Genomic DNA, 12,823 nt, shown 5'->3' on the forward strand with positions numbered 1-12,823 from the left:
TAAATCAATTCTTCCGTTAAAACAGGATACGTCTCAAGTATAAAAGACCCATTAAAACACATTGGTTTAAAGCTAAAGACAATTTTTCGGTTATCTGACTCCCATCCATATCTAGTACTTGAAAAGGGTGGGAGCAGTCCACCGGAATATAGTACCTAGCTTTAAACCAGTGTAGGGCCTTTAAAACTTATATATATATATATATATATATATATATATATATATATATATATATAATATCACATAAGGTGCAGATGATGAATATCCCGAAATCAAAATTTCCAAAGTCGTTATAGACGAAATGTCAGGTGAAATGTTTAGGTCCACATGTGTATGAATGGAATCTGGATGTGACGCCAGAGGCTAATATGATAACGATTCCGTTTCATTCGTCTTTGTCCTCAGAAGTGTTCGTCCTTTCTCTTCTGTTTCAGTAAGACGCCGAGGGCATGGAAGGTTTATCGGCCGAAGGGGAAGCACGCAAGTCCCTCTGCGCAGTCGCTCCAGTCAGAGTCCTGTTCCCCCTCCGAGGATATCTCGACCTTCACTTTCCTCAACTTCGCCCTGGCAGTTGGCCAGATGGCAGTGAACATCGCTAACAACATCGCCAACAACAACAACAACAACAATAATAACAATAACAACAACAACAACAACCTTCTGAACGCCAATGTTGCTAGCAACAACAATAACAACAACAACGTTAATGACATTCAATTCGAAATGCCACGGCTGAAAAGAATCAAAAGACAGGTCGGTCAGAATTTTAGCTCAACACAAATCAATTCGTTTCGTTTCATTGAAACTTGAACTTTATAAGTTTTTTTACTTATTTATTTGTTTATTTATTTATTTATTTATTCATTTATTGTAGAAAGAAGTATTTCTGATCCTAATATGTACTTCGATATATTTACAATCTGTAAGTTTTTTTTAATATAAATGTTCTTGATCCTTTTACTCACAGCAAATTGACGGAGCTCTGAAGCATGAAATTTAATGTCATTGTAGACCCTGTTTTTCAGATTAGTTTTCCATCTCACCCTTTAACAGAGTCTTCGACCTGGGGAGATTTTCGCGGACGTCTGTCGGCCTCGGAATACCGCAGCATTTCGGTCTGGAAGGGCGTCTTCCCACTCACAGGTCAACGCAACGGTCTTCATTGTCGATGATGAGACGTTTGCTTATCGAGAAGACAAAGCAGAATGGATAAGTCAGGAGGTAACAATAGCGTAAACTTTTATGCATTCGTACACATCACAGACAAACAGATGCACACCTACACAAACTCACTCTCTCTCTCTCTCTCTCTCTCTCTCTCTCTCTCTCTCCTCTCTCGCTCTCTCCATCTCTCTGCTCATCTCTTCTCATATAATATTATATAATTATGACTAGTATATTATTTTTATATATATATATATTTATTTATTAGATATATATATATGATATATTTATACTTTATATATATATATCTATATCTATTATAGATATATAAAATATATAAATATATGTTATATGTATTAGATATATAGCTATATATAATATATATAAAATTAATAGATATATGTATATGTATATATATGTGCGTGTTCCTAAGTGTATGTACGACTTAATATATATATTTATATATATATTTACACACACACACACACACACACACACACACACACACACATATATATATATATATATATATATATATATATATATAATATATATATATATTATATAATAAATGTGTGTTTTGTATGTTTATGAATGCTTGTACGATTTAAAGTTGTAAGTTCGAGGGCTTTAGAAAAAGAGATGTAGGTCACTTGTCTTTTCACCCTTTGTTGATTGAATGATTAATCATTATAAGAAACCGTTGCTTTTCATCGAAGTTTTTATATCGCTCAGCTGCAAAACATTCAGTCGTCATTTCTCCAACTCTTTCAATTGCTTCTGCGCCTTGAAGAATTTACGAATCTTAGATTTGGCTGTACTCTCTCTATTTGAATATCTGGTCAGATATTAGTTACTGGTCTTGCAAGAGAAACTAAACGCATAGGTTCAGATGCACTGACACAATAATACCTTTTGTAAGGGTTGGATTTGATAAAACTGCAGTTGCTTGGTTGTCATTGATACAACATATTCACATTAAAATAAAATAAAAACACTAATTATTAACTATTTGATATAAATAATGAATTTAAGAGCTACGGAATAATGATCTGCAACTTACAGAAATGTCTAAGTATTTACCCCGAAATGAACGAAGCAAATGTGTATCTTGCGCTTCAGAACAATTCGTATAGTTCTCCGTAGGGGGCTAGCGCCGTCAGTGCACCTCATTTCGTACACTGTAGGCATTACTAAAGACTGCTTATAGCGTTCCTGCGGCCCTCAGCTGCACCCGTTATTTAGTCTTTTACTTCACTCCATTACGATTATCGTTGTTGCTGTCCATCCATTCGAACACTCTCTCTTCTTTCACTCTGAAGCAATGGTTGAAATCGCCCAAGTGCTTGGTTTTATAGAAGAATTTCAATAAAACATTTCGTATTTTCTGTAGTAGTAGTAGTAGTGTGGTGGTGCTAAGTAAGTGTACATACTGGAAGATCACTAGATGTCCATCTTACACAGGTATGGCTGGGTGTGATTAGAGTCCTCGCTGAACGTATGGAAACGAAGCTCAACAAAACATTGGGGCAGAAGCAGGTGCGTGAGACCAACAATATCATTGAAAATGACTCAGATCCAAGAGAGAGAAAATGCTCAACAGGAACGATGTGCTCAACGACGGCAAAAAGGAACTTGATTATTAAAAACGAGACATTCGCCGGTATGCTCCAGTTACTCTCAGGGACCAAAACTGCGACGAAAGGGAACAGTTCAGGGAGACTCCAGAGTGGTAACAGAATTGGTCAGGATTCCCAAACAGACGCCCTTGTCCGATTGGAGCGATCAGGTCAACTTTCTGATGCTATCGTCATGGTCGTAAGGTATGGGTGAGCTTGATTTCATAGGTGATGTATCTTAAATCAGAATACCATAAACTAGGATTTGAAAAAGACCGCATTTTCCTCAAAAGATAGCCTAAACTATCGAGAGAATATTTTATAACAATCTCTCTCTCTCTCTCTCTCTCTCTCTCTGATATTCGACTTGCTCTATTCATATATAACTCCAGTTAGAATGCCTATCAGTGTTTATCTAACGGTGAACTAATATAGATTCCTCAAATGTTAAACATCCCGTAAGGGACTAATGCCGTCAGTGGACTGTAGGCATTACTTATGGTTCTTAGAAGCGTGCCTTCGGCCCCTAGTTGCAGCCACTTTCGTTCCTTTTACTGCACCTCCTTTCATATTCTCTTTCTTCCATCTTACTTTCCACCCTCTCCTAACACTTGATTCATAGTGCAACAGCGAGGTTTTCCTCCTGTTAAACCTTTCAAACCCTTTTCTGTCAATTTCCGTTTCAGCGCTGAATGATCTCATAAGTCCCAGTGCTTGGCCTTTGGCCGAAAATTTTTATTCAACTCAACTCGAATGTTAAACAACGTAACAAAGAAATCAACTGGATTCATATCAGTTTTGAAACTTCACTTCGATTAATTGACTGAAAATTGACTTACTATAAATATCTGACGCAACAACTCAGATTGTGGAGTGCTCTACATTTCACGGATTGACAGTGACGAATATTCCACTTATATTGTCTCAGAATTGGAAAAATCTGAGACAGTATAAGGTCATTCTTTTTTTGTAAACGGCACTCAATCACAGTAAATGTTCACTATAAGCAAAAGTATTGTTATTTTTGTTCAGCCACGTTATTGACAACTTTGTTTTGTTTTCTTTCATTTATATTCAACGAAATGATTCTTTCCTTCCAGGCAACTCGCAGCGAACTTCATAGACGAGGAACCCGATGGTTATGGTGAGTAGAAACCTGCTTCTCATTATCATTAAGTAGTTCAGGTGTTTGGCTGATACTGTCCTCTCTTTCCCGTTTCAAAAAAGGGAAAAGGTTTTACTCTAAAGCATTTTTAAAGTATTGGCTGGCGTTCTTACCGATTTGATAATTGAGACAGAATAAGAATATAAGATTTGGGCCAGCAGTCCCGAGTTCGATTCCCCGCTCTGCCAACGTGGAGTCAGAGGAATTTGTTTCTGGTGATTAGAAATCAATTTCGCCTTATATTGTGGTTCGGATCCCAGAATAAGCTGTAAGTCCCGTTGCTAGGTAACCAATTGGTTCCTAGCCACGTAAAAATATCTAATCCTTCGGGCCAGCCCTAGGAGAGCTGTTAATCAGCTCGGTGGTCTGGTTAAACTAAAATGTAATTAATCAATTTAGGCCAAAGGCCAAGCACTGGGACCTATAAGGTCCTTCAGCGCTGAAAGGAAAATTGAGAGGAAAGGAGGTTTGACAGGTGTTACAAGAGGAAAACCTAAAAGCAGTTGCACTATGAAACAATTGTTAGGAGAGGGTGGATAGTAAGGTGGAAGAAAGAGAATATGAAAGGAGATACAGTAAAAGGAATGAGAGGGGATGCAGCTACGGGTCGAAGTAACGCTGCAAAGAACATTAAGTAATGCCCACAGTGTAATGCGTGAGGTGCACTGATGGCACTACCCCCGTACGTTGGATTTCATAAGATCATTATTTTCGTAATAGATTTTTGTATAAAAGTACAGAGCTCCGACGTATTTCGATACTGCGAACGCTCTTTTTTTCTTTTATTTTATCAAAATTGCCGTTTTAACAATTTCTTATCTACACGAGAAATTGTTGAAATTTACGTTCTCTGGTGTTTGTGAAAACACAGTTTCCTGAGGTTTTGTCAAGTCAATATTTTTTTTTTTTGAGGTTTGTAATTTTTTTAGAAGATTTAAGATTCAACAACAAGTAAAGATTCGGTTTAATCAGAAGTAAAGGCACTATTGAACACGCTTTATCGTTTATTCACTGAATTGTTACACACTGTTTTTGGTCCTTTTATTCTGCATTGTCATAAGAAATATCTTACCATACTTGATAACTTAATGGCGGAACAGCAAGAAAATACACAATTATGAGGAGCATCGCCAGACGCAAATTTGAAAAGAAGATTTTTTTTTTCTATTTTTTTATTATCCTACAGAGATCCTTGTCGAGGTGAAAGTCCTTTGGAATCCTTCTAGTGGTAGCCTCCGTGCCCTCCGTATCCCCCGTGGCCTCCGTATCCCCCTTGGCCTCCGTGTCCGTAGGTTGCGGGGTGGTGGGCCTTTCCCGTGTAGGTGACCACGGGATGGTATCCGTACTCGTCAGCGGTGTAGTGGACGTCCTGCCTTCGCCCGTCGGGGAGATCGACGAAGTAGTGTCCTTTGGTGTTGTAGCCGTCGCGGTATTCAGAGTGGCCGAAGTGCGCGCCTTTGTAGTCGTCTTTGACGGCGTAGTTGAAGTTGTACTTTGCTGGAGCCTGTCGGTGGAAACACGTTGTGAAACTAATGGCTCTCTCCTGGATGGTGACCCCCAAGATTTTTCGGGAGTCGTTACCTAGGACTAATATTTCTTGGGGGTCATTATCTTTATGATATTAACAGTCGTTTGTTTATGTTTTAAAGATCATCTCCAACGGGCTTGTACTAAACGCACCGCAAAGGTGGATACATAACGGGTTAAAAACCTCTGCGGGTCAACATCTAGGAAAGTTCCAAATTATTCTTTGTTGCAGTGGTTTATGGTATTCTGTAATGTGGGAATCTGCTTGGGCGAACGCACATACATTTTGACCTCGCCTTACGAACATGAACTCATTATGGATAGTATGTGAAGCTCATTTGTTAAGTAGAGAATGAAAGAACAGATGAAAGCAATCGAGAAAATAAGTACTTCGTTCCAAGACCAATTGAGAGCAGTGAGGTGATGAACATGAGATATTTCCCACATCTTCTCGTCATTATGAGAGCCGCTGACTGATTACGAAGTCTGGGTGGAAAATTGTCTTAAGGCCCTCAGCTTTTTACTGCATTCACAGACTCGGGTATTTGTATTGAAACAATGGGAAGTACGGCCCACATTTAAATGGAAGTCAAGGCACTTCTGAGTTAATTGACGAAATAAATTAAAATATTTCTATTGACAAATTTTCATAAGAGAATAATTCAGAAAAATTCTAACGCCTTTCTGCTTTGTACCGAAATTAATCTAGAAAAACTTGCTTTGAACTCATACTGTGATTCAAGATAAGTCCGAGTACTTCATTTATATATATAATATATATATATATATATATATATATATATATATATATATATATATACATATTTATATATATATTTATATATATATTATTATTATATATATATATATAAAGAATATATATATATATATATATATATAATATATATTATATATATATATATATATATATATATATATATATATATATATATATATATATATATATATATATAATAATATATTATTATATATATTGTAGGGTACGGCCTCATTTATGATAGGGGACAACACCGCATGTGTAGACGAGACACTGAGATGTCTTGATTTAAACCCCTAACGGGGATTTCCTGTTAATTTATCGCGTGTGCAAAAATTCCTATGTATTGGTTGTTTTTTTGGGGACATTATGAAAACTTGGATGGCACAAACTAGTTGTGGGAAAATCCGTTTAGAAATACAATTCATGCACTTCCTTAGCAAACCTGCATGCGTACTTAATACAAGACTCAACGCAGGAATAAAAACAAGCGCGGTTGGTATAATACGGAGCATATGAACTAAATAGAAATAGAATATTCATTTTTTAGTAAGTAGCACAAATAGCACAGATCTATATTTATTTATTTTCTACTATTTTTTCATCACGTGATATTTTGATATATCGATTCATTCACTGTATTACCTCCGTTTCCACTTCGTACGTCAAATCACTGGCCCCAATAACTGATTTTCCGCCCACTGTAGTTCCTCCCTGAATATTTCATATATATCTGCAGCAGAGAAGTAGTACAATAGCTAAAGTAAATGGACAAAGAAAAACTGAAAGGAGAATAATCTGCTTACGTGGTAGGACGGACCAGAGTTGTAGCCATCGGGAGCACACGAGGCCCAAGAAGCCAAAACCAGGACGATTGACACCTGTGGATAGATTGCAAAGTCGCCATTATTAGGAAACGAGAGAGACAGGAAAATTCTCGCTCAAATACCCACCTCAGCAGAGGTAGCAATGAGCGATAAATTTCAAATTCATTTTTGGTGAATTTCTTGGCATTGATTAAAAATTCCGAAATGAGAGATATTGCTCAACACTTTCAAAAAAAATTTCTTAAGTCTGATATGTATTGTGACAAATAACATCATGAACTCGGCCACATTATATAACAAACTGTAAATGACAAAGTGTTTCAAAAGTCACTGAATAGCGTTAATCAGCTACTCCCGCGAAAACTAGGAAAACGCAACAGACCCACTAGCTGCTTAATTACATTATAAATGAATTCGCAAAAAAAAAAAAAAAAAAAAAAAAAAAACTTAAGAAAATGCCCAGGAAATTCCTCAGCTCGATAATCTCGGCTTACTTGAAGGATCATCTCTTCACAGACGACGTCGCCGGGAGGGGAAACTGTTCGTAACTGATGCTAATGACGGCGCCGCCGGCTCCTATATACCTCTCCGCCCACCGCTTTTGACCTTCGGACCCTCCGTGGGCGTCACTAAAACGTGTTAGCGAATTGGGTGGGGTGAACTGATTGCTATTATAGAAATAAAAAAAAGTAAGGAACTAAGTTACGATTAATTTTTATGGTGATTTTGCGTCATATACTATAGATTGTACATTGCCTTATTTATTTATATATATATATATATATATATATATAATATATATATATAGATATATATATATATGTATGTATGTATGTATGTATAGGTACATATATTATGCATATGTTTGTTTATGAATATTTGTTTTAAACCTGATAAAATGTAATAAATCAATAATTCAGAAACATTCCAGCTTGTATCCTTTATATATATATATATATATATATATATATATATATATATATATATATATATATATATATATATATATATATATATATAAAATTTCCGCAGAAACATTCCAGCACGTATTCCTAATCAGTAGCTTGCTGCAATCTATCGGTTCTTAAAGATAATAAATAGCCTCCACATTCTTTTATTGCCACTCAAGGAAATTAATTGACCCTAACCAAGGCCCCAAATTCCCCACGTGACCAGATAAGAGCGACCCTAAAGCACCTTTGTACTTTCAGGCGCTAAATAAATCCGTCGGCTGCTGCTAAATTGATGAGTAATCCACCATTGATCAGACTCTGCGACATTGGTGGAAATGGCGCAGTCTTTCTCAGAGTAATTATGTCGAAGGATTTACTTACGTTTTCAGATCTATTGCGTGTACGTGATGAAAACAAAATATGTATGTGTGTGTGTGTGTGTGTGTGTGTATGTGTGTGTGTGTATGATTCTGGGAGCTGCTAGGAAAGGAGGTTTTTTTTTGTGTGATACTTTCTTTCCGCAAGGAAGTGAATTTGTCAGTTTTTCTAATTCAAACTTAACTTCAGGAATGAGGAGAGCCTTTGCAGTTGGCAATAAGAACGTGTCAAGTAATGACTATGTTTCCGGGAGAGAATAATATAAGTAATGTAGACAAAATAAGTGTTGATAACGGTAAAAGAGCAACTGTAAAAGTATTTATTTATAAAAATGCGAAAACCTCGTGTCAAGTAATGACTATGCTTCCATGAGAGAATAATATAAAAAATAATGTAGATGTAATAAGTATTAATAACTGTAAAAAGGCAACTGTTAAAGGTATTTATAAAAAATGTGAAAACTTCAAGTTATTTTGCTTTATATTCTATTTTTATATAACTGTCGAACTTACTCTTTTTTTCCGTTTTGTTTTTCTCTGTAATAGCTTTCTAAGACAAATATGTTTGTGAACTAGACAGTTTACTTATTTGTGGGCGCCTCATTCTCCCCCTCTGTCACAATTACACTATACTTTGTCCATCCGCCTGTGGTGGTCGCGGACGGTAACACTGCGTCCCGGGCTTTAAATAGTGACGCTGTGTAAGTTTTAGGTAATTAAAAGGATATCATGGTGTCTTGGTGTACATTTGCAACTGAAAGGTGTTTTAATAATTTGTTGTATGCGAATTACACCGTTAATATTCGAAATAGGATGTTATTTAAAGCCCGGGACGCAGTGTTACCATGCGCAAACACCAAAGGCGGATGGACAGATGGAAAAAAACAGAGTATAATCATGCATCCCAACTGTCGTTGTGAAGAAGAGTTATGTAGTCCCTTGAATAGATCAGAAAATGTATTCTCTCGTTAATCTATAAGACTGGACATTTCTGCGTAATTGCTTTTGATCAATGTAGTTACATTTAGCCAAAGCAAGTTGGTCTGTTTGTGGACTGTACTACCTACAGTTGCAATCAGACCCAGTCCACAGTTCTTTCATATCCTCTTTCTTCCATTTTCCTCCTGTTACACCTTTCAAATCTTTTACTGTCAATTTCCGTTTCAGCGCTGAATGACCTCGTAGCTCCCTGTGCTTGGCCTTTGGCCTAAATTCTATTTTCATTTTAGTTCAGTTCTGATCTACCGTTCTTAACTTTTGTTTTATCCATTCTTGGCCTTCTGTTCTAGTTTCTGCTGCGTAAACAGAACGTGTAAATTAGTTTCCGTTAATTAAAGCAAATGAATGTTAATGATTTACTGCCCGAATTTAAAATTACATTCAGATTGGCAGTTGACTTCATATTGCATTTATTCATATGGGTTTTTCAGTAAGAACTATTCCTTACTCATTCCATATAGTAAACTTACATCATACATAACATATGTTTCAAAAATTGATTGACAGCTAATTCAAGATCTCGTTAGCTTATCATTCCAGTAATTAGTTATAAATGACTTTTACTCCAGGACTGGAGAATAACGAAAATACTTTAGTCTTTCCTCAGATAACAAAAAAAATCCAACAATTAAACACAATATTTCTCTTGTGCGTATCAGTAAGAAAGAAATAATTGGGAATTGTTCTTTCTACATTGCTTGCATCTCAGTAACACCAAATATGACTTCATACCCATAATCATATCATGACCATTTGAAAAGTATGATACCATAATAGACAAGATCATTAAGCGTGGCTGTCATTTCATTCTCCCAGTCGATCACTTTCCCCCTTCACTTTATGTTTGACATAATTTTCTATTCGTCACAGTTTCTCCTAAAGTAGAAATGTCTGTTTTGTTTACCTTAACCACAAAAGACAGCCTTTAAACGCCAACCCTACCGTGACGGAGCTAATCCCGAGATAGACAGCGCCACTCGCCGCTCGTTACGTGACGTTCAACCGGTGGCTACCTGACGCTTAGATCATTCGACCGTTCTGAGACCTGGATCGGTGTTTGATCGGTTGTTGACAGACGTCACGTAGGGAACACCTTGACCAAACCTCTGGCCTGTTGCCAGACATCTGGCTGATGTTGCGTTGGAGTCGTTAGCTTCGTTTCTTAAGCTCCTTTCTTTTCGTCACGATAAACTACCTGATGATATGAATGAATTGCAGTTATCTCTTTTTTGATAAAAAAAAAAAAATGCCATTTCTTTCATCGAAAATAATAAAACTGCAGATAAATGCTAATGACAATATTCAGTAAGCCAGGACACTGACTGCAAATCTTGCTATTCGTAATTTTACAGTCTTAGACTATGGTTTGGATAATTGAAGGGAACCAACCATAAAAATGCAAGGCGTGATGCACATTTGTATCCATCAATTTAGATTTGACCAACAAAGCATGAAAGCAAATCCAATCAGACTTCGAAAAAAGATTTGAAGTTGAAGAATAAGACTTCCCTCAAAATCACGTACTACATCGTAACTTGTCTGGGAACCGAGGGAAAAGTTGATATCCATTTCGAGAGCGTCGCCTGTTCTTCCTGTCAACCTAGAATAAACTAGATTTCAGAAAGACCTGTGTCTTCTCCACATTATTTCTGCCTTTGTGCTCTTCTCTTGGTTTTGTGGTCCATTAACTTTGGCTCACATCCTGCTCGTGAAAATCACCAACCATTTCCAAGTCTTTACCGAATTTTTCACGGCCTTGACTTGGCGCTGTTACTAGTGATGAGGTTAAGATGCTGTTTACATCAGCACTGGCTGATATATTTTCATTGGCTGAAGTGTTTGGCACACGCTAGAAATAGTGGTGCGAGCAAGGATGTCGTATAAATTTCGTTCATGCTCATCAGTCAGTCATCTGGTATCCCAGATTGATTCATTCGTTAATTGATGGAAATGTTCCTGTTGCACAAACACCTCTTTCGCATTCCCCACTGACACACAAAGTCATCCATTTATTAAGTAACAAGTATCACACTGGTAAAACATTTACACACAAACATATATGTGTATATGTATTTTATATAGACACTTAACATAGGTTTTAATCAGCTCTTGTAGCTATGATTTGGTTCTTTCTTTTACCAAAAAGTTAGAATTTAAAATCTAATTTTTCTCTGTCTACAAAGGTGTACAGGAGCGATGCAGAAACCATTTTCATGAACGAAAACAAAATAAAATGTAAGAAACTTTAGGAGTTCAAATATACACCTGACTAAATTCCAGGAACAAAACAATATGAGTTAATCCTAAACAATATGATGACTGTTACTAACATTTGTAATATATCAATATTTGGCCTCAGCAACGATGATCAATTAAGGAACTTAGTAAATATTCACCGATTATAACTTGGGATGGAATTAAAATCCTAAAATGAAAACGTCATGACTGAATATTTCCCGAGTCTCTTTGGTTTTAAGACATGAGAATCGAGTTCTCACTGAATAGGTCCACTTTCACTTCTGTATCTGACCAAAAACATATAGGACCAAATCTTGGCTGTACCAAGATATATTTAAACAATTTTAGTGTGCCTCGACAATGCCTCAATAAAAGCGAAAGCGCTCGGTACGGATTTCTGCTGATCATTTTCCTGTGGTATTCGCATCTACTGAGATTTTTTAAGCATACACTATATATACATATAACTATGTATATATATACCTTAAATTTTATTATCAATGTGATACTCGTTACTCATTAAATGGACGAGTCTGTGTTTCAGTGGTTAATGCAGAAGGGGCTGCATGGACTTTCTAACACTAGCAGTGTTTTTGGACATAAACATTTTCATCCAATAACAGATTACATAATTCCCAGTTGTTTAGTTATTCCCATGGTGAAGTTAATTCGATAGTAACCCGCATTTGTGAGAATATATATGTATATATATATGCATGTGTGTGTGTTGTATGTATAACCCTACTGAAGAAGACACAACAATCGTCCTTATGATGTACTATAAGGATCAGAGGACTGCCCAGTGCCTCATGTAGGGTAGCCCTGCTGTTAGTAGTGCTCCCATTAAGATGAGGAGTAGTAGTCTACCAAATATTGTGCCCCGTTCCCATATTGGTTTGACCACAACTCACCTCTCCAAGACGATTGCCGTCCACCTACATTATCGGTTGGTATACCAATACTACACAAGGGAACACAGCAGTCCCTCTTCCCCAACACCCGCAGATTATCAGGAACACTGCAATCATGGACTGTGACACTGATCACCACCAACTCTGCTACGAAAGGGCCTTCGCCATTCATCAGTGAAAACCATCTCTCACCGTTAGCCAGGAGACCTTCCTTCTTCCAACCACCATCATGAGAACAAGGCACACCCCTGGGATAACCAACAGC

The 12,823-nt window shown here is 36.8% G+C and overlaps 2 protein-coding genes across 3 annotated transcripts in view; one reads left to right on the forward strand and one right to left on the reverse strand.

The window, feature by feature from the left end:
- Positions 1–12,823, forward strand: part of LOC135212917 (kinesin-related protein 10-like) — a 73,065-nt gene that overhangs the window by 10,602 nt on the left and 49,640 nt on the right. For both annotated transcript variants that reach the window (XM_064246659.1, XM_064246660.1), the window contains exons 2-5: positions 435–753; positions 1,054–1,221; positions 2,629–2,987; positions 3,884–3,927. In XM_064246659.1, coding sequence (XP_064102729.1) covers positions 435–753; positions 1,054–1,221; positions 2,629–2,987; positions 3,884–3,927 — 890 coding nt within the window. The remainder of the gene's footprint in view (positions 1–434; positions 754–1,053; positions 1,222–2,628; positions 2,988–3,883; positions 3,928–12,823) is intronic.
- On the reverse strand, positions 4,935–7,691 carry LOC135212916 (pro-resilin-like). The gene is made up of 3 exons (XM_064246658.1): positions 7,575–7,691; positions 7,060–7,134; positions 4,935–5,452 (listed from the first exon to the last, which is right to left on the reverse strand). The coding sequence occupies exons 1-3, from the start codon at positions 7,584–7,586 to the stop codon at positions 5,171–5,173; spliced, it is 369 nt and encodes a 122-aa protein (XP_064102728.1). The 5' UTR covers positions 7,587–7,691; the 3' UTR covers positions 4,935–5,170.

This window comes from Macrobrachium nipponense, chromosome 41, assembly GCF_015104395.2.
Source record: "Macrobrachium nipponense isolate FS-2020 chromosome 41, ASM1510439v2, whole genome shotgun sequence".
Taxonomy (NCBI): domain Eukaryota; kingdom Metazoa; phylum Arthropoda; class Malacostraca; order Decapoda; family Palaemonidae; genus Macrobrachium; species Macrobrachium nipponense.